The 21417-nt window shown below is 46.0% G+C and overlaps 1 protein-coding gene across 1 annotated transcript in view; it reads right to left on the reverse strand.

Annotated features, from left to right (window-relative positions):
- Positions 1–5781: 5781 nt before the first annotated feature.
- Positions 5782–21417, reverse strand: part of LOC119185228 (kinesin-like protein KIFC1) — a 120708-nt gene continuing 105072 nt past the window's right edge. Inside the window, exons 12-15 of the mRNA XM_075869827.1 lie at positions 20554–20692; positions 9205–9344; positions 8123–8272; positions 5782–6257 (exon numbers count right to left, since the gene is read on the reverse strand). Coding sequence (XP_075725942.1) covers positions 6216–6257; positions 8123–8272; positions 9205–9344; positions 20554–20692 — 471 coding nt within the window. The 3' untranslated portion in view covers positions 5782–6215. The remainder of the gene's footprint in view (positions 6258–8122; positions 8273–9204; positions 9345–20553; positions 20693–21417) is intronic.

Raw genomic sequence — 21417 nt, forward strand, 5'->3', positions numbered from 1 at the left:
ATAATACAGCGCAGCAAGAAACTACACGAAGAACGCCGTTCAGTCTCCTTCATGGCCGTGAAGTGACGACGATGCTTGACGCCATGTTACTGCACGACTGCAATGACATCGATTTGGACGCTGCATCTTTTACCCAACGAGCAGAAGAAGCGAGGCAGCTTGCGCGCGTCCGAATCGCCCAGCAGCAAAATTATGACGCCCAACGTTATAATCTGCGACACCGACATGTCGTCTATCGGGCCGGCGACAAAGTCTGGGTATGAAGTCCTATCCGCCGCCGGGGACTGTCCGAAAAATTGCTGAAGAAGTATTTTGGCCCTTACAGAGTTTTACAACGCCTGAGCGACGTTAATTACGTGGTCGTTCCGGACAACCCCTCGACAACTCGCCAGCAAAAACCAGAAATCGTGCACGTTGTGCGAATGAAGCCCTACTTTTCGGACTGATTTACACCATGCATCTACTCCACCGTCTTTTGTAGAAGAGCATCGGGACGCTGCTCTCTGGAGGGGGGGCAAATGCCACATTAAATAAGCAGCGCCAAGAGAACAACGAAGAACACGCGCAGCGGGAGAAGAAGACAAGGTTCTCTTCCGATCAGTTTGCCAGTGTTCTGGTACAATTAAAGCGAGTTTCCTGGATTCGACTGCTGCTGTTTCTGCATTGTGACAATATTTGGCAAGCCGGTTGATTGTTGCGCAATGGGTGTAAATAATTTTGCTGCAACAGCATCGCAAATTGAACATATCTTGAAAACTGTTGACAGTGTAGATGTCTGTGGTGGAGGACCCAGTTTGCAGGATTTTCCTTCTGTGGCCCTTGCGTCAGCTTTCATTGACTGCCAAAGCAAATGGAGGCATAAAAGGTGCCAAGTGTTGTTACCGAAGGGAAGCTTATGTCGTGCATGCAGCAGTCTCTTTGATACTCTCAGAATTCATGCAAAGAGACAGGCTGCTCGAGAGGAACAACGGCAACCACTGAAGCGCATCAGGCTGCCTGTGTCGCCTACCAAAAACCACATAGTTGACGCCTTGCTTCAAGCAAGGTCCATTTTAAAGAAGGCGCAAGCACGGCTACTGAAGCGCAACCAGCTAATTACTAAAGAACTGGAAGAAAGTAAAGCTGAAATAATGAAACTGCAAGGAGAGGATATCAAAAAGAAACTCCAAGCTTTTGATATTCCACTGATGCAGCTTCTTGTGCATGTATATCTGCAGCTAAGTGCACTACGAAGAATAACAGGCACTATACAGATGACTGGCTACTCCTATGCCTCTTGCTTAACATCAGGAGCCCCTCTACTTACGCATTTCTATGAAGCAATAACATATTGCCGATGCCATGCACAACCACCATTAGAAGATATATTAACATGGTGGGGCTCAAATGTGGTTTTGATGAGAACTTTTTTAGAGCTCTAAAGAATAAATTGGCAAGGAAGACACCCTTTCAATGCAGAGGGATGCTTATTTTAGATGAGATGCAGGTCAGGAAAGACATGACTGTAAACCCGAAGAACATGACATATGCTGGTCTTGTTGACTATGGAGACCAAGGTGGACAAAGCAATGAGCTGGCTGACCATGGTCTAGTGTTTGCTTTTGCCCCTTTTGCTGACAGCTATTTACAACCAGTGGCAGTATTTGCACCAAAAAGTACAACTAAGGGTACACTCTTTGCACAGCTGTTGCTTCAGTGCATTGTGCATTTAGAGCAGGCAGGAGTTATTGGTGTGGCCTGTGACGGTGCATCTACCAATAGGGCCATGTGGAAACAGCTTGGGGTAAGCGGTGCTCTAGGACATGTCATAAATGCTTTCGGGCATCCCCTAGATCCACCCAGAAAAGTGTATGCTGTGGCAGATACTCCTCACTTGTTCAAGTGTATTAGAAATCGTCTTTATGATAAAAATATTGAAAGTAAGTGGGAAAATTGTGAAGTGGTCATGCTATGATGCACTTTTTGTTGCCGACACAAAAAACGCAGCGGAGCTTAGGGTGTGTTCAAAGTTGACTTACTCGCATGTTAATCCATCACATATGCTCAAAATGCGAGTGAAGTTGGCCACACAAATTTTTAGCAACTCAGTTGCTAAGGGCATTCTATGAATGGAGAGGCACACCACGGCTTGAGAATGCGGAATCAACTGTGGACTCAACGCTTCTAATGAATGATCTTTTTGATGCCCTCAATCGTCGCTTTGCTGCAGAAGGCCTCACCTTTGAATGCAAAGACTTCCATGTTCTAGAGTCAGCATTTAGGTGACCTGATGGCGGGGAGCAGGAAGTAGTGAGGGATGACATTCACAAAGATCTTTTTTTAACGCAGTCTACTGCTGAAAGCCTGCGTGTTACACTTCAGTCTGTTCAAGAACTGTCAGCATTTCTTCTGAAAGAGTGCGAGTTCAAGTATGTCCTGTCAGCCAAAATGAACCAGGATACGTTGGAATGCTTTTTTGGTATTATAAGACAAGCAGTTGGCCAAAATGAGCATCCAACATTTTCGACATTTTTGCAGCTTTACTGAATGCTTTCCTTGTATTCTTTGCTCAAGCCACTAAAGTTTGGTAACTGTGTTGTTTCTGAGAAAAACCAATCTGCTTTTCTCACCCTGAATGATTTCAGAGAAGTGTTCCAGTCTGCACCTTTCCAGCGCACTGATAAAATGCTTGAACTAAAGGAGAAACTAGATGGCCTCATCAGTGAGAAAACCTGGGAGTGCGATGAAGTGTTTCAGCATGATTATTCTGATGCCGCTGCCGTGGACTGCATTGTATATTACGTCACTGAATTTGTGTCGCGAAAGCTTGCCTCTCAAACTTCCTGTACAATTTGTAAGGAGGCCCTGGTTGGGCAGAAAGGTACTTTAAAGCTACCAGAAGCCGACTTAGTAAATTGTAAAACAAGAGGGGGGCTCACACATCCGAATGTGCGTCTATTTATTCTGTTTAAAGAGGCTGAGGAGCCCTTTGCAAAACATGCTGGTGAGAGAGATGTATATGATCGCACAACAGATACAGTGCTAGAAAATTTCAACTTCTCTCGTTTTTATGTGCTGCTCTCAAAGAAGAAGTTCTTGCCAAGCTATTGCACTATTAGTGCCTACGCATGCGGCAATACTGGAGGCAGCTAAAGAATAAGCATGTAAAAAAGAACCAAGACTTCGGCAAATTGTCGGAACTTGTATAATTGATTCAGGAGAAGAGAAATGTGTAATATGTGTGCAATAGTGCTTATATATACTGTGATCATGGTGTACAGTGATGTACTCTGTTTTGTGTTTGTATGTAAAGTGTTTCATTTATAAATGTACTGCTGATCTAATCCAAATAAAGAAAATTTAGGATTCTCACCCACGCTGTGTGTCCATGTCATGAAGTATAGGAAAAAGTCATAACGAATACTAAGATATATATACATGAGAAGTTGCACAGAGCAAAAGTGTTGAATGGGATATCGCAACTCATTAGCAGATTTTTTTGGCCAAGATGTAGCTAGCGTTCTATGTGGGTTACTTTCATCCCCTAAATTTCTTGCGCGCTTACCGCCAACGCTAATGTTATCGCATAATAAGGCCCTCGCGAGCGGCGGAAAAGAAACTCGGCATGTACTCTTGACTGCCTACGACTGTGACAAAGGTGTAAATATTGCGCAGATTTCTTGATGTAATAGGCGGTTTTAGAGAAACTTCCCGTCACCCCCGCAAATATCGGCCAGACAACTGGGACATTGCCACAGACGCGCTGCTTCGCCTTTGCTACATAAACCTGAATGCTGCATGCTTAATAAATTCAATCATAAATTTTTTAAGGCAGAAAGGTCAAACAACATATTTTAATAAACAATCTGCTTCATAAAAGCTGCATTCGGTGCTATAGCTAGGCCAAACTGGCTTCTTACTAATCGAGCTTGAGCTAGGGTGGCTCCGAGCTCTACCGGCTCTGCTGCGCCGGCGGGGCATTAGTTGCTAGCGCCGTCTGCTAAGGGGTTTGAGAAGCAGAGCTTTGTCGCGAAGCGAAGAGCGGTGGCGTTCTCTCACCTAAACTATTCTTACATTGTGGTCAAAACCACACAAACGAGTGCGAACAGTCACCACACACTTACCGTCGCTCATAGCACGTCACATTCACAATAGAACACTCAATGCCATTGCACATCGCAATTCAATCTCACAACACATGAAATGTAACCGCATGTACATAAATACAACACTCCATCACACATTTCAGACAATAGAAATGTACAAAGGTCTGTCTTTACAACAATTGTACAATCCTATACATCGCATCACCGCAACAAACACTGACTCGCTCGACATACAATTGTGACACCGGATAGCAACAACATTAACACAACATTTGGCTTTTCGGCACTTCTTCCTTCTCCTGCTTTGTCACTGAGCACAAAAGCTTCGCCGACTACATGGCAGAACACCCTACGGACTCTGGCGCATACTTTCTTCTTCTCGTGATCTTCCATCTCTGCTGCTCGGTTAAATACCCTCTGCGCTAGATTCCAGAAAATTCTCATCATTTCCGTCGGCGCGATGCGCTGCCGAGGCTGGGGAATGAGCGAGACGGTTTGGGGGCCGTCCGCAACACATGACGCAGCTCTGCATCACCACGCCCCTTTCCCTCGAGATTCCAGGGCTTGCTAGGCCGCCGATGTGAGGAGGTTGATCGGCCGAACGACGTGTCGAGGGGGAGAGACGCGCACCCAGGGAGTCTTTGGATGCTTGTTTTTTCTTTATCGTTGACCTTGAGGCGCCTCTCTTAGGCCGCGTTCACACTGAGCATTTCGGAGGCCGAAAGTGCTCCGAATCCGGTTCGACGGCGGCGAGATCCGCCGAAAGAGCCCTCTCCGCGCCAATCGCTCTCAGACCGATTTTTGTGGCGTCTGCCGCCGAATCGGTCACCGCGCACCAATAGGAGCGCTAGTTAAGGAATTTTGAAAAATGGCGGCCAAGCCCTACTCACTTGTTATGCCGCAGTGGACGTAACTGAATGTTGAAACCAACGGGAGTTTAACATACTCTGTGCCTACATCACCTCCGTATTTCGTGAAAGAGGTGACCGAGCTTGCTGTTGGCGTGGCCGAGCTTGTTGCGGTCTTGCAGAGCAAAACGAACCCACCAACGCCGCTGGCGTCGGTGGTTTTTCTGCTCTTTGTGCATTACAAGACAGCCACTTGCCAGCAAAGTAAGCAGTACTGTCTTTTCTTGCGTCCTGCGTACAAGAATTGTCAAGTATACACCACCGGATAGCATAGCAGCGTTTGCGAGCCGTGACAACAACCGGGTGACAGCGCATCTATCCCACGTTTGCCCCGTGGTAGATGGCATATTCGGCGCCGCGGGGCGCGTCCAGTGCGAACGATGCTGCATTTCGGCGGCAGGGGAATTTCGGTCGCTGTAGAAAGCGGATGTTTCAGTGTGAACTAGGCATTACGCTTGGTCGCGAGAATTCGGCGGCGCGCCCTTTTTTTGAACACTCGTATGTGACAACCTCCCCTTTCACCCTTCTAAATTCTAGTACGGTCTCATTCACAGCAACGGTGTACTGCAGTGGAAGTGTCTCAAATTAACTACATTCTATTCATCAAAGAACAGTGCAAGAAAATATAAGAGCTGCTGTCATGTCCACACAGTCCAATTTCGCTTCCCAGGACTCGACACAACACAACATGGAAGGGTGCGAGGCAAAAACTCTGTCGAGCTCAGATCCGAAGACCCAGGACGCCCTTGCTAACAGGAATCCCGGATTAAGGATTTCACACACCGATCTTCTCGTGTAGAACACAAAATTAACCTTTTATTCTCTTTGTGTCACATTTTTATTTATTTATTTAGCAGTCACGTTAGGATGGATTACATAAAATAATGCCGAAACAGCAGGTGGCTAAGGTGGCCTCCACTTCTAGCTAAAACTAGCACGACAGAAAACACTGAAGATAGTCATTGTTGCACAATGTGGTGGCATCATTTCAACAACTTTCACAGTTTTGACGCGAAAATAAAGAATTGTGTCATATTGGCACAACTGTTGTTTGCATGCTAAAAAAAGCGACCAAGCTCACATAGTGAGATGTCTAGTCCCTTCTCTGCTATGAGAGTAAGAATAGCCGCTATATACTTTGTCCTAAACTAAAAAATAAAATAAAATAAAAGGTCCATGGACCATGCACAAGCATGATCCTGTGCAGCAGAGGGCATCTTGTTCAGATGTTCTTTCTTGCAGTCCCAATATGGCACTGGTTCACCTACAAGAAGAAAAAGAAGGCATAGTATTCTTTTTTTACCTACAGTGCCTTTGTCACATGAGCTCATGCAGACCGAGGAGCTAGAGAACAGTGTCTGCCAAACTTTGCTCTGAAAAAAATGCCCCGGTCCGGAGAATGGACACAATGTTCCCGACAGGCACGCTAGTATCTCTAAACTTGGCCCGAAATTTCGCTTTTAGCCTGCCATGCAGCATCTCTCGAGTTCCCATCAAGGAGCACCCTTCCTGCTAAAAGGCTGGCATTAACCAGACTTTATTCAAACATAAGCTAACCTCGCTACATTGTCGAGAGTGCATGCCGAAATTCAATGAACTTTGTACTGGCACACGAATGGAGAGGTGTGCCTGACGATTAAAGCAAGGCATATCGATAACAGTGAGAACGCATGTATGAGCCAGCTATAACTTGCATAAAGATGAAATCAGATGCCTCAAAGCGGTTATCTTCCACTTAGAGCCCCTCAACTCATGCTAGATGGGTTCACATATTGAATGCGTGAAAAAGCTTTCGTGCCTTCTTTCTTATCTGCCATTCTGCACATCTCCAGTTGTTAGTGCGGTGTTCGTCATTTCGTGTCCTGAATTCAAGTCTGTAATCTCCGAGTCATGGATCAGTTTCAGTTTCGCGTGATGCATCACATAGCACCGCACAACAGCAATTTCCTGTAACCATTGTTACCCACTCTCTCTGAATAAAGAACAAGTCCCTCCCATGTTCTCAGCTTCGCTCGACAATCCCTACAGCGCTCTGGCGCTAATGTGCTCATTGTTTCCGCCGGACAATAAGGTGAATCTTGAGGCAATACAACAGCAAGCATATGTGGGGTCCAGAATGTTTGCATGCCCCAACATTTAGAAGAAGTATTGAAATGTTTCTTGAGTGACAAGTACAAATCTGGTTTCTATTCACATTGGTTAGTCATCACACAGTCAGTTTCGCAATAAGGACTTGGATGTGACCACTCATAGCAGCGGCCGCACTTTGGGCCAGATTACAAAGGCCTGGCGTCATGGTCAACATACTAAAGAACACTGCGCAGTACAGCTGACAGACTTTTTTTCTGGTGAAATAGCGAAGAAACTTTCTGCCTATCCTAATCTTCGCATGAGTGAAGACATGCCTGAAACAAACTGCATCGTTAGCATGCACTGCATTACTATAAGCATTGATAGGTATGTGGGGTTTAACGTCCCAAAACCACCATATGATTATGAGAGATACTGTAATGGAGGGCTCCGGAAATTTCAACCACCTGGGGTTCTTTAACGTGCACCCAAACCTGAGCACACAGGCCTACAACATTTCCGCCTCTATCAGAAATGCAGCCGCTGCAGCCGGGATTCGATCCCGCGACTTGTGGGTCAGCAGCCGGGTACCTTAGCCACTAGACCGCTGCGGGGCGCATTACAATAAGCACAGAGACTTGGGAAAAACACTCTTCTTATCACCATTTTGTCATCAAAAACTTCCCCGACTACAGACTTAGTAATGAATGCACATAATGTGCATACCTTTATTTGATATGCGAGGTTTAACGTACCGAAACTACCATATTATGAGAGATGCCGCAATGGAGGGTTCTCGAAATTTTGACCATGTGGGGTCCGTGCAACCAACACTGAGCACACGGCCCACAGTATTTTCGCCTCCATCGAAAATGCAGCCACAGCAGCAGGGATTCGATCCTGTGACCTGCAGGTCAGCGGCCGAGTACCTGAGCCACTAATGTGCATTCATTACCAGTTTAATTATACTTAAACAGACCGGTAGTAAGGTGAAGACAGGGAGTGGTTATATGGGAAGGGGTGCCGTATTTCCTTGGTCCAGAAATGATCTATGTTCACCTGGGTGGCAAAGCGGAGAGAGTTGACTGTTTCACTGATGTTCTCCTCGCGGGGAGAGATGTTGAGGAGCATCAGCGTCTTGCTGTTCCCACCCAGGCTGTCCATCAGCAAGTGCGTGAGCTTTGAGTTCCGGTACGGCACGTGGTCATCCTGAGGGGCACACACAAAGGACAACACCTAGAGTTGAAACTCTTGCCGTGGAGAACCACTTCAGCAGGGCCCCCCTCCTCATTTTTGGTTTTTAAGTGAACAAAAAGGGACCAGGAGGAGCAATAACTCTTCCACGCACATTGGTGTACACGTATTACAGTAAAAGCTCGTCAATTTGGAAATTCACCCAAATTTAATGTGCTCGCTGGTCCCGGCCAGCAATGTTGCATTGTATGATGGTATCAAACTCTCGTTAATTCAGTCCCATGAAATCGCAATCCAGTTAAATTCAGACAATCCCTGGGATGCAAAGCGCTGCACATGTGTGACACGAACGGTTATAAATGGCATTCAAGAACAGCCGAGACTGCCGTGTGATGATGCAACAGTTATAATTGTGTCGGTACGTATTAAAGTACAGATTTCAATGTTTCAAGTTTCTTAGCATATTTCGCATTGAGACACAGTAACTTGAGCCGAATTCACTTTTTGTACAGAAAGGCCGACTTTTGGCCTCGTTAGTACAACACAGTATATCTTAAAAGTGATTTAGCACAAATTTCTGCTGCATGGGGCAAGACAAAGGGACACACACGCAGGTGCCTGTGTGGGTCTCTTCGTCTTGTCCCCTGTGACAAGAATCTCGGCTAAATCACTTCAGGCTTGTGTACGTAGCCTCAAATGATGAAAACTATTTTACTGCTCTTATGAAAGATAACTATTTACCAAAAAAATAATACTATAGCAAGGATGCAATTTGCTTTTGTTTTTCTTGATACTTTTAATAATATGGCATTTGGCTTTTCCGACACTTTTCCAGGTTCCTTCAAGTCTAACAAACTTTTACTGTAGCTCAAATGTCTTTAATGTTGATACAGAAATCTCTACAATACACAGACTTACACAACTAAAAAAAAAAAGTGTCGACTGACCCGGTTTGAGAGGGCAAGGATGACGTTGCCGAGGTTGGCAAGCGAGCGATTGATGTTCTGTGCCTCGCGCAGGCGGGCCCCTTCTGACTGAGATTCAGAGAGGCGTTCGCTGCCGGCCAGATCCACCAAGTTCAGGCGCCCTGCATAGACGGCAAGGGTGTCGTGTCAAGCACACTTCTCACCCGAAGGTGCACACACATTCCACAGTGCCGCTTCTTTTCGATCTGTTGCACAAGATTTGTGTGAGAAGTCTGCCTCAGTGAAATTAAATGGGAACCTCTCTATGCATCTAAGAATGCTTTCAAGAAAGCCCAAGTTGCCGCAGACATTTTTTCCACTTCCTCGATGTGCCAAACTGCACACTGCTTGCCTGCTTCCCATGTGCGAAATGACGTTTGCTTGGGGCTCCCTAAACCGACCTGCTGTGGTAAGAGAAGGGCCTGAAAAAAAAAAAAAAAGGACCATCCCTTCGAAGGGAACCCTAGTGGGATGAAAAGCAGCAATGGTGCGCACAGCATTGACCCAGTTGAAATGAGCATCGACGCGGGTGCAGCGAGAACACTTTGAAGCGAAACTCTGTGTAGGGTTTATTTGAGTAAATGTTTGTTTGAAATGCAAAGACACAGGAGGCAGGTTGGGTTTCAATTAAGTTTCATCCACGGAGGAAGAATAGACAGAAGGGGAAACTCTGCTGCTTTCCCACGATTGAGTCGCCTCCTGGAGCGGCTGCAAACGTCGTAACAGTGCCACCTACAGAACTGCAGCCGAACTGCCGCGCCATAGCAGCAGACGCGAGAAACGTCGTCTGCTTGCACGCTTGTGCTCGCTGCTCAGGGTATTAGTGCATAGCTCAGATACGCTCGCTAAACGAGGCCGGAAATCGTTACGAGTTTTGACTAAGCTAGCCAGATCGCCTGAAAAGAGAGACCATACCGCGATACTTTCGCAAAGCTGTCCACAAGCGCTAAAAAGGTTTGCTTTCACTCTTTCACCTTCGCATGCGAGGGTAGAAATATTTGTGGGAACAAGGCATACAATCTGCGGTCATAAAAAAAAACACAGTGGGAGCTTTCGATATTAGAGAAAAGGCAAAAAAAAATTGAAACGAAAAAACAAAAAAAAAACACTTTGATGTGTCTGCTCTCTTCCGAAGCTTGTTTTATGTTGTAACTTCCCGAGAACCAATCGCTCATGCGATTGGTTCTCAGGAAGTTACAACAACCAAACACGTAAAACTGAGAACTACACGTTTTTAGTGATGTAGCTTACCTGGAAGTTCGGAGGTTGGTAAAATTTTCGCCGAAGACTTCCGACTCGTTTGGCGCTGCTTTTATCGGTAATTTCAGCGATACTTAGGCCGATTCTCGGTTTCATTTCTGGGCACAAGTAAGTGAAAGCTCCGCTCAAAAACTTAATGTGTCGCTTCAGAGAGTCACCAAATCTTTGGCTCATCAGGAATGTCTGTAAATTTAGGCCTAGCATAGTGTCGCGCCTTCCGACTGTTCCGCTGCGAAAATAATTATCCTAAACGCTGTCACTTCCCTCTCATTGTCTATCTCCTCTTTATATAGCCCTCGACCATTTTTGCTGCTGTTCTTGGTCAGATGGAGCATTGAAAGCTCAAACTTTTTTTGTTATGCAGAACTGATTCACAGCTCAAGCCAGTCTCCGCTATTCTGTTCAAATCAATTGCCGTCTGCTCAAACGTGCTTCATCAATGTCTGTCTTTCTGTCGCGAGCAGTAGTTCTGTATGACACTGTTATATCGAAGAATGTGCAAAATCTTTCCTCAAGCTACAGTGAGTGATTTTAGGCATGCGCCTAACTACGATGACATATCGTCTGTTTCTTGTTTTTTTTTTTAATTCTACCACTTCATTTCTTTTGTTGCCCGCAGAGCATCTGATCCAACATATATAATTAAAAATGCTGGCACTAAGACGTTCCCCTAGCTTCATTTTGTTTTGGCAAACTGCACCGGTGAAAAACTTTCATAGCTGCATCCAGCAGCATTGTGGAGTCGGCAAGAAGCAGATGTAGCAGACGACATTTGGGTGCCGTCGGCGACCACGGGCGCCATGGGCGCGTGCGCTCTCCTCCCGTGGCGGAAAATGAATAGTTCTGTGCATCGCTGCAAGGATACCTGCAAGAACGTTTGCCAACCTCCTCTCTCAGGGAGACATTATCACGGCACCCGCTCGCACTGTTGCGGGCCTGGAGTTCCCCCTCCCGTCTTTCTTGCTCCGTAGTTTCATCGCTGCTAAACGAGCTGAAAGTATTTTCACTTGACGTGCAATCGAGCGTTGCAGGCAGTGGAGACTATGAAGCGAAAGAGAAGTGTGTTGCGAGCGGGCGGAGGAGGAACACCACCTAGATGTGTAGGAAGGAGGCGGCAGCTACTGTGGGTGAGGGAGAGAGTGACATCAACGCGCAGTTGCGACTTTACCTACTTGGCACCGCTCCAACACTTGTGGCACAACGCGAGCATGCGCAGTGGGGGTGTACGAAGGGACAGCGTTACACAGGCTAGTCAAAGAGCTGCTTTGCATCTAATAATTGATGCCACTGGGGCTGCAGCAACCGCACACAGAATCACTGATGTTTTTGACACAAGCCTCCCTCGAAGCCAGTCACCAAAGAGAGTCGTGATGACCACGTCTGCTTTTAGCACAGGGTGTGATGTGACATAGGTGTAAGCTTCGAGGCTTATGCCACATCAACAAAGTGAGGCAATGACTACGACTGGAGACATCGGCAGAGGCAGGGCCGGTGACATTAGTTATGAGCGTCGTAGATACCAGTGACAAAATAAGACTGATTTCGGACTTTGGTGTCTTAGGAGCAAGTATGACTGACCCTAGGGTTCAGAGCCTCATCACACTCTGTAGGGAATTTTATTAAGTGCTCCAGAAGATTTGCTTAGTGAGCACATATAGGAGTTCAGTACTCTTGTATTTTCTTGTTTATTTGTATTTCTTGTTCTAGTTTTTAGTGCAGTGCATTTTCCTTTATTAAATGTGTTGTGCTGCTAAACAAGTACTGCTTCAGTCCTTCTTCCACAGCCACTCAGATTCATGACACTAGGGGTGTCTAACATGTACTAAAATCGCGCAGTGCATGGGTCTCCCATGAATCACGGCAGTGGGTGCCAGAGTATGTTCGATCAGTGGCTGAACACCACCAGGCCATTGTAGCAGCCGTACAGTGAAGACGTTTGACCACCTAGAGCAATGCAATAACTACGTACATTGGCCAATCATGGTGGTTGGGTCCTGGGACGCCGCAATGACGAGTGGAGCCGGATACCTGGGGTAATGATCATATGCCAAGAATTATTGGTTTACAGAGAAGATGCATAAGGAAAATTCGACGACGTGTAGCGATCACGCATTGGGATAAATTTCGGGAATCGTCAATTGATAAATTTCCCACAGAGCCCACAGAAATTCTTCCCGCTTTGCAAGAGCTGCTCCGCAGTAACACAGTCGTGACCACCATTGACGAAGAACAACCTCAACCGGACCTCGCTCTTTTGAGACTGTGTGAAGTGACGTCAGGCGGAGCTGTATGCGTCAAGGAATTCAGATGCACCAGGTAGCCGTGCACATGCCAACCATATAGCAGCAAAGGCCCGTCAGCACGAAAAGCAGCTTTCTCGACAGCGGTGGCATGAGTGGTGTGAAAAACTTGGATCTGGCATGGTAAATGGAGTCCTTTGGCATACGTTCAGGTTGATGAAACATGGTTACAAGCAACCCGACTCTGCAGCGAGCAATAGGTTATCGATGCAAAGTACGCCACAAGAATTTGCAGAGCAGGTTGCAAGAGCATTTTTCCCGAAGTATGATAACGCATCTTCTATAACCTGCCCCGAAATGGACGAGCTTGAGCCAAGTGCCAAATCCGATATATCCAGTTCTTTCGGCATGGCCGAACTGATAGTGGCGATTGAAACTTCACACCAAGGAACAACACCTGGCCCAGACGGTATTCCATACGACGTTTTCATGAACATGGAAGGTAAAGCTCGGGATGCACTTCTGCAGGCTATTAATAAAATATGGGAAACTGGGGACCTCCCACCTGATTGGAAACATTCAGCTGTCGTTCCAATTCCAAAACCCAGAAAGTCTCAAAATAGCCTGCAATCCTTATGCCCAATTTCATTGACTGCTACTGTCTGCAAGCTTGCTGAGAAGATGCTGGCCACACATGTTTCCTGGTTGGTGGCTTGAACGACACAAGAAGTACCATCCGGCTCAAATCTGCTTACGTTCTCATTTGGGGCTGAAGACGGTCTTTCTATCTTGTCGGACGACATTTTACAAGTTTCTTCACACAGCCACGCAGTACGCACTGTAATAGCAACGGACATAACGAAAGCTTACGGCAACATAAACCATGACGTCATTTTATCCAACCTCATCGAGCGTGGATTTCCACTGCGGGTAGTAAAATTTATTTACTCTTTTCTTCACAACCGCACATTTGCGATAAGAGTAGATGGAAAGCCTGAAGGTTGCTTCATGTCCAAAAAGGTGTCCCGCAAGGATCCGTCTTGGCTCCTCTCCTGTTGAACATTACTCCAATACGTCTAGCATGGCAATATCAATGAACAGGTGATAACATGGATTCGGGAATACTTGTCCTCGCGTTCTCAGTACGTAGTGGCGGTAGTGGTAAATGGCGCAAAATCGGGTATGGCTAGCGTAACATCTGGTGTCCCTCAGGGCTCAGTGTTGGGCCCCTTGCTCTTTTTATTATTCATAAATGATCTTTCCGACACCATCGCTTCTTCCATCAGATTGTTTGCTGATGATCTAATAATATATAGGGAAGTTACAAGCATCGATGATACCGTTCTTTTACAAAATGATTTAATGAAAATAGAAAACTGGTGCAGTGATTCACATATGCAAATAAACGTGCAGAAAACTTCATATTCGTTTCACAAAAAAACGTATAGCATCGACACTTTATAGTCTGTCTGGTTCTCCATTACAAACTGTTTCAGAGTATAAGTACTTGGGCATATTCCTTACATTATCTATGTGTTGGCACAGGCACCTCGATTACATTACTGCAAAGACATGTAATGTGTTGGGATTTTTGCGGCGTAACACAAAGCTGTTTCCTCAGCAGGTCCCCGATCTTTTCTACAAGAGCTACGTCACATCAATATTAGAGTATGGGTGCACTGTGTGGCATCCTCCCACAAATGCCGATTGCGACAAGCTTGAGCGAGTTCAGAACACGGCTGCAAGATACGTTATCGGTAGCTATGAGAGAAACCTTAGCATAACTGCTACAAAGGAAACATTAAAATGGGAGCTTCTAGAAAAAGGAAGGCAAATTTTGCGCTTGAAGCTTTTTCACAATATATATCATGGCCACATTGGAATAGACTAATGAGTATATTCTTCAGCCCCATTATGTATCAAGACAAACAGATCATGAGCTCAAGGTTAGAGAATATAGCTGCAGGACTAATCTTTTTAAAAGCACTTTTTTCCCCAAAACTATTTCTGAATGGAATCGTCTACCTGCTGACAAGGTCAGCATAATAGATAACGAAGCTTTTGCGGCTGCTCTTTGACATCTCATTCCGTCTTCAGCTGCAGTCGAGTTTTATGCAGTGTTTAGTTCTTATCACATCGTTGTATATTTTATGTTTGTACAGTATAAATTTCATTTTTGTTTTCTCTCTTCGTTAGGTGATCTTTATGTAATGTGCACCCATATTCTAATATTGATGTGACGTAGCTCTTGTAGAAAAGATCATCAGATCAAGAGCATTTCCCACTTTTAATTGTGTTTAGCATATTCCCATGGATGCCCATGGTGGCAAGGTCGCGGAGAATCCCGAATCCCCATGTGGTGTCGTACGCCTTCTCTAAGTCTAGGAATACTGAAAGTACAAACTGCCTATGAGTAAATCCATCTCTGATGTATGTCTCTATGCCAACAAGGTGGTCTGTTGTCGACCTCCCCTCTATGAAACCACACTGAAGGGGGTCTAGTATACTGTTACTTTCTAGAAAGTGGATTAAGTGCCGGTTTATCATTTTCTCATATTGTTTGCATAGACAGCTTGTTAGCGCTATTGGCCTGTAGCTGGCGGCTAAAGACGGATCTTTGCCTTGTTTAAGTATCGGGATGACTATAGCTTCTTTCCATGACAATGGAATATACCCAGCTGCCCACATGATATTGAAGAGAGTTAGGAGTGTTCTTAGTGCTTCGGGGTGAAGGTACTTGACTATTTCGTACGTTATACGATTGACACCTGGCGCCGAGTTATTGCAGCACACAAGAGATGCCTTAAGTTCAGCTAATGTAAATGGGCAGTTGTAAGTCTCACTGGATGGACGTTTACATTTAAGGGGCTGCCGCTCTTCGCGTTCTTTGAATTTTAAGAACGTTTCTGTATAGTTTAATGCACTTGAGACGTATTCAAAGTGTTCGCCTAGGCAGTCTGCCTGCTCCACTAGGCTCTCACCTCGGCTATTTACCAAGGGTAGGGGGTGCGACTCCCGACCCATTAACTTGTTTACCCTATTCCAAACTTTTGTTTCGTTGGTGTGAGAATTGATACCAGAGATGTACCTATTCCAACTTTTTTTCCTTGCAAGACGACGCGTTCTTCTGGCTTGTGACTTCACCTGTTTGAAATCGACAAGGTTTTCAGCTGTTGGGTAATTTCGGAGTAATCTCCAAGCTTTATTTTGACTATTTCGTGCTTTCAGACAATCGTCGTTTCACCATGGGATGCGACGCTTATTAGTCATTCGGTTAGTTTGCTTAATACATTTCACTGCAGCGTCAATAATAAAACCTGTTAGGTATGCCGCAGCATTGTCTATATTAAAATCAGCAATGTCATCTCCATCCAAAAATGTGTTTTCTCGGAACAGTTCCCAGTTGGCTGACTTGGTGTTCTAACGAAGAAAGTCAGGCGAGCATGTATCTTCTTTAGTTAGCTTCAACATTATCGTTAAGTGGTGACTCCCAAAGGGGTTCTTGAGAACGGACCACTCCAGATATGGTATTAGTTTACTCGAGACAATACTCAAGTCTATAGAAGAGTATGTGTTGTGTGTAGTGCTATAATATGTTGGTTCTTTTTTGTTAGGTAAACATGCACCTGACGAAAACGGAAATGTTCTATAAGGCTTCCTCGTGCATCCAAACGGGAGTCGCCCCATAGGGGATTATGTGCATTTAGATCACCACCGAATATATAAGGCGGAGAAAGTTCATCAATGAAGCTTTGAAATTGTGTCTTTGAAAGTTGATAGCTCGGAGGAATGTAAATAGAAGTAATAGTTAGTAGCTTCCCGAACAGCACTGCTCGGACAGCAACTGCCTCAAAAGAAGTTCGGAGGTTTAATATCTTACAGGCAACACCTTTATTAACTATTATAGCGACACCGCCCGACGAGGCGGAAGCGTCGTCACGGTCTTTGCGGAAGATGGCATTTTGCTTTAGAAAGTTTGTTTGTGTGGACTTGAGATGTGTTTCCTGAACACACAGCACCTTTGTTAGTATGTTTATTAAGGAGTTCTCTAATATCATCGAGGTTATGGAGAAGTCCTCTCACATTCCACTGTAAAATCTGTGTGTCCATTTTAGATGTGTTTTGTGCTGTGTGCTCAAGGATGGAAAATTAGCTCATGGACCCTTTCCAGAGGTCGTGACACGAGATTTTTTTTTTTTTTTTTCGGATCGGTCAACGGAGTTGCGCCGATCCTTAGGCACTTGCTGTGCCCTAACGCTCGGAGTTGTGTCCATTGCCTCTTGTGAGGCACTGGACAAGCGCTCTTGCGAGCGCTGCATTTATTTTGAGGGCCTCGCCTCTAAAGACGAGGCCTTCGCGGCCCCCAGCCAGGAGGTTGGCGAGTCCTTCTTAGATGGCGGAGCAGCACTGGCTGCAATCACCGAGGGGGCGGATGGCATCACCGCTGGTTCACTACGCGTGTGCCAGAGAGCCGCCGGAGGCCGTCATGGCGCTGCCCCCTGACGCGCCCCTTCGGCAAAGCTGGTTTCTGGTAGGTAGGACACTTGCCTTCGTGCCTCCTTAAAGGATGTGTTTTTTTTTTTTACTTTAATTGTGACTATTTCCTTTTTTTTTTCAGCATGGCCATGACCGGTATGCGGTATGCTCCCCATTACAGTTCGGACAGTGAAGAGAGTTTTCACAAGCTTCAGATGTGTGTTCTTCAGCACTGCATTTGGCACAAGTTAGGCGGCCTCAGCAGTTCTGTGAACTGTGGCTGAACCGCTGCCACTTGAAACATCGGAGAGGGTTTGGTATATATGGCCTTACTCGAAGCCTCATGTACCCAGCCTCAACGGAGTCGGGCAGTACACTTGAATTGAAAGTAAGTATCAGGTGCTTAGTCTCGACTTCTTTCCCATCACGCCTCATCCTAATTCAATTCACGTTGGCGACATTCAGTTCGCTGAAACCCTCCAGGAGTTCAGCCTCCGTCAGCCCTAACAGGTCATCATCTGAAACAATGCCACGGGTGGTGTTCATGGTTCGGTGTGGGTTACTATTAATTTGGTATCTCTAAATTTCACAAGATTAGACAATTTTTCATATTGTTTCTGGTCGCAGAGCATAACAGGAGGTCACCACTTGCCATTCTCGATGCTTTATATCCTAGGCTAAAGATTTCTGTCAAAGACTTCGAAACTAGAAAACGTGAAAGTATTCGCACTGATTTGCCGGGTGTGTCACCGTGGATAACATGGAATCGGGGAAAGGATACTCTCTGGTGACCAAAAAACTGAAAGACTTCATCGGTGCGCCCTCTTTTCTGAGGGCGATCAGGGAGTAGGGGGAAGGAACTAGCCATATGAAAAGGTTTATTTTCGGCAGCGGCGCCAGCCACCCACCATGGAGTCCTACAAGGGGACGCTGCAGGGTCTGTAAGCAAAGGCCCTGCAGACGCCAGCTGTACACCACCACTATAACCGAATATGGTGTATCCAAGGTAGGATAGCCAGACAGGATTAACCCTTGCCGCCAGGAAACACGGAAGTCAACGGAAGAGAGTAGAGGACAGGAAAGATTTAAAGTAAGAGAAAAGACGAAGATGTGAGGGGGAGACAGGAAAAGGAGACTGCCGATTCCCCCCAGGCGGGTCAATCCGGGGGTGCCGTCTACGTAAAGCCAGGGCCAAAGGGGTGTGTTGCCTCTGCCGAGGGGCCTTAAAGGTCCAAGCACCCAGCGTCGGCTCAACCCCCAGGATCCCCCTTTTCCCCGGACACGCTCAGCCACGCACGGCGTGGGAGGGAGCCGAAACCCCCCGTTAGCTCGGGTCCGTGGTGTCGCTACACACCAAACGCCTGCTTACGCAGACACCCCTGCGGGGATCTGCAACGGGGAAGAAACGCCGGTTTACCTGGATATGCCCTGGGCGCTGTCGGTGCATCAGAAAGGGTTTAGGCAAATTATTGTGCGAGTGACTGGGAACGAAAAAGATGCGGGTAACTGTATTGTTGTCCTGCACTGCAGACGGTCACAAGCTACCACCCTACGTGGCGTTCAAACGTAAGATGCTGCTGAAAGATAAAGTTCCCCAAAAAATGTCGTCGTCCGCTGACAAGACAAGGAGTGGATGAATGAATCGCTAGTGCTTGACTGGAAAAAGTCCATGTAGTGTCGACGGCCAGGAGCACTGCTGGGTCAGCCTTCGAAGCTTGTGCCCGATGGGTTTCGGTGTCACCTGACCGACCCTGCAAAGAGACTGCTGCGCCACTACTTCAGTGAGCTCGTCGTCGTTCTGGGAGGGATGACATCACAGCTGCAGCCGCTTGATGTGTGCCTTAATAAGCCATTTAAGGACCATGTCAAGCGCCTGTACGCAGAGTGGATGAGGTCCAGAGAACCAGAAGTGACTCCTGCCGGACGGCTGAAACTGGCTTTGCCAGGAATGCCGTGCTCGAGCACTTGTATAGTCGAGACTTGGGCCTGCAGTTTCAAGGCACTTGTTTGTCGTGCATTCAAAAAGTGCTCCATCTCGAACGCACTTGATGGCACTGAGAATGATGTGCTGTGGGAGAACATTTATGACAAGGGCGCTTCACAAGAGAGTGCTTCCAAAGACGACGATGAATGAAGTGTGTCAATAAATGCATTTTTCTGTTTTAAACTGGCTATATTTGGGTGAAAACTTTTTGTCGCACTTACTATCCCCAAATTACACCCGGAACTACATGCGGGTCCGAGCTATACGCAGGCTTTTACGGTACTTCCGCCATACTTCAACGTTGCTTTCCGACTATGCTTAGAGGATCGCTTGCCGCTTGAAAGCAGCGCTGTACTGTTGCTGGTATAGCGATGGCTTCTTGGTGTCCGTTTAGCAGCTTCACAAATTGCACACCTCCACAAGCGAGGCGAAATGCAAAAATGGCAAACAGGCGTGAGCGTAAAAAGACATGAAGACGCTTGTGGGCCCATGTGACTGGTCATGTGGTTCAGTTCCCTAAGAAGTATTGCGAGCCCACACGGCATTGCCAGCTTTTCCATTGCCTAGTCAGCAAGCGCTGTTAGGGCACGCTATCCACTGAAGTGAGACACACATGTCAGATCTTTCGCAAACGGTATCTTTTTCTTGCGAGCTAGAGATGCACGTTGAGTTTTTTGAGTTTTTCACGACAGATAAACATATCTTAAAATTGTTAGCGAGCGATAAATGCATGCTGCGTTTTTTGTGATCAAAATGCACTGTCATTCCCATATGCAGCGAGTGCCGGTGTTGTTGCCGATCTCACCCGACAAACTCGCCAATACGGTGGAGCTACCATTGAAACTGTGATGAGGTTAGTGAAGCATCATGAAAAAATGCTGCATCTCCAACACGCTTTGCTGGCACCTCCTTTTCTAAACACCATAGCAATACCGTAGTTTCACAATCGTCACAGCAGATCATAAAAATGTCCGGCTCCCAAAGTGGCGTGCATGTGCGTTGGGAGAAGTTCCCGCAACTTTGTTGCCTCTGCAGCTGATATCAATGCATCGAATAGCAGTGAATCTGAGGACGACAACCGTGACAACTTAATGATTCAAAGTCAACCTTATGATTCCGCATAAAGGTCGAACCCCGAACTTTGCAAGGCCATTTTATGAAAAAAAAAAAAAAGTCAACTTATAATCGGTAATATACGGTAATAAGCATATTCTCAACTTCTGGTTGATATTGCTACATTTTCTCCAAAGAGAGTACCAACATAGCTCTAACCACAAAACCTGGATACATGAAAGCTCCAAAGAACATTATCTTTTGAAAACAGTTTGAGGCTCCTTTAGAACCCTGGCCATTGCACGTGACAACACTTACCCCGACAACCCACACCAGTGTGACTGTTGTGGCCACAGATGTCAAGGCGGAAGACTGAGTGGGACCGGGAGGACCGCTCATTGCACTTCGTGGCTGCCACTGCACGGTTTTTTCGAGCACATTGCAGCAGCTCGCTGATCTGAAAAAGAGAACAAGAGGGCCCACAACGCTCCGTAGTTGCAAAAAAGCAATCGCAAGAATCATAACTGCTTTTTCGTACATCACAGTTTTAAGGCAAGAACATCTGAAAAGCCGACACAGCAACAGTAGTTGCGGTTGAACTAACTGCAGTAAAGCCTTGCTCTGTCCCTTATATAATACAACTCAAGGGCTCACAAGCTCAACGTGCAAGGATTTTTGGTTCTTTCAGAGGGCAATCCCATTTTTAAATTTTACAAAGCCATCAAAGGTGAGAATGTGCAGCTTATAATCCAACTGCCTTCAACTGACATCAACTGGTTCCGCAATTGATTTTAAGGTGCAAAAAAATGCATGCCAAGAAAGGACACCAGCATTCTGTCTGTCCCCTCGCAATTTTCCTTTCCCTAAACTCAATTATCAATGTCCACCGACTCATCGAACAACATGTTTTCTTTTAAGCAACTCGTTCCAATTTGTATAAGCCAACAGGACATCGACTGGAACCAGTTGAACAAAAAAGCAAGTGGTTTTACTAGGGTTCCAACAGGAACTCTGACCAGTCGTTATGGCGGTTCGATTCTTTACAAAGACAAAAGAAATGAAGTAGATTAGTATATTGCTTTGAGGCATCGAAGATGAATAATTTTCAGCGGTCACTCGTGCACAGTGGGCTCTATCTAGTATGCCTGTTTACTAGTGCTCCTTTATCTATTGTAAATATAT

This window comes from Rhipicephalus microplus, chromosome 7, assembly GCF_043290135.1.
Source record: "Rhipicephalus microplus isolate Deutch F79 chromosome 7, USDA_Rmic, whole genome shotgun sequence".
Taxonomy (NCBI): domain Eukaryota; kingdom Metazoa; phylum Arthropoda; class Arachnida; order Ixodida; family Ixodidae; genus Rhipicephalus; species Rhipicephalus microplus.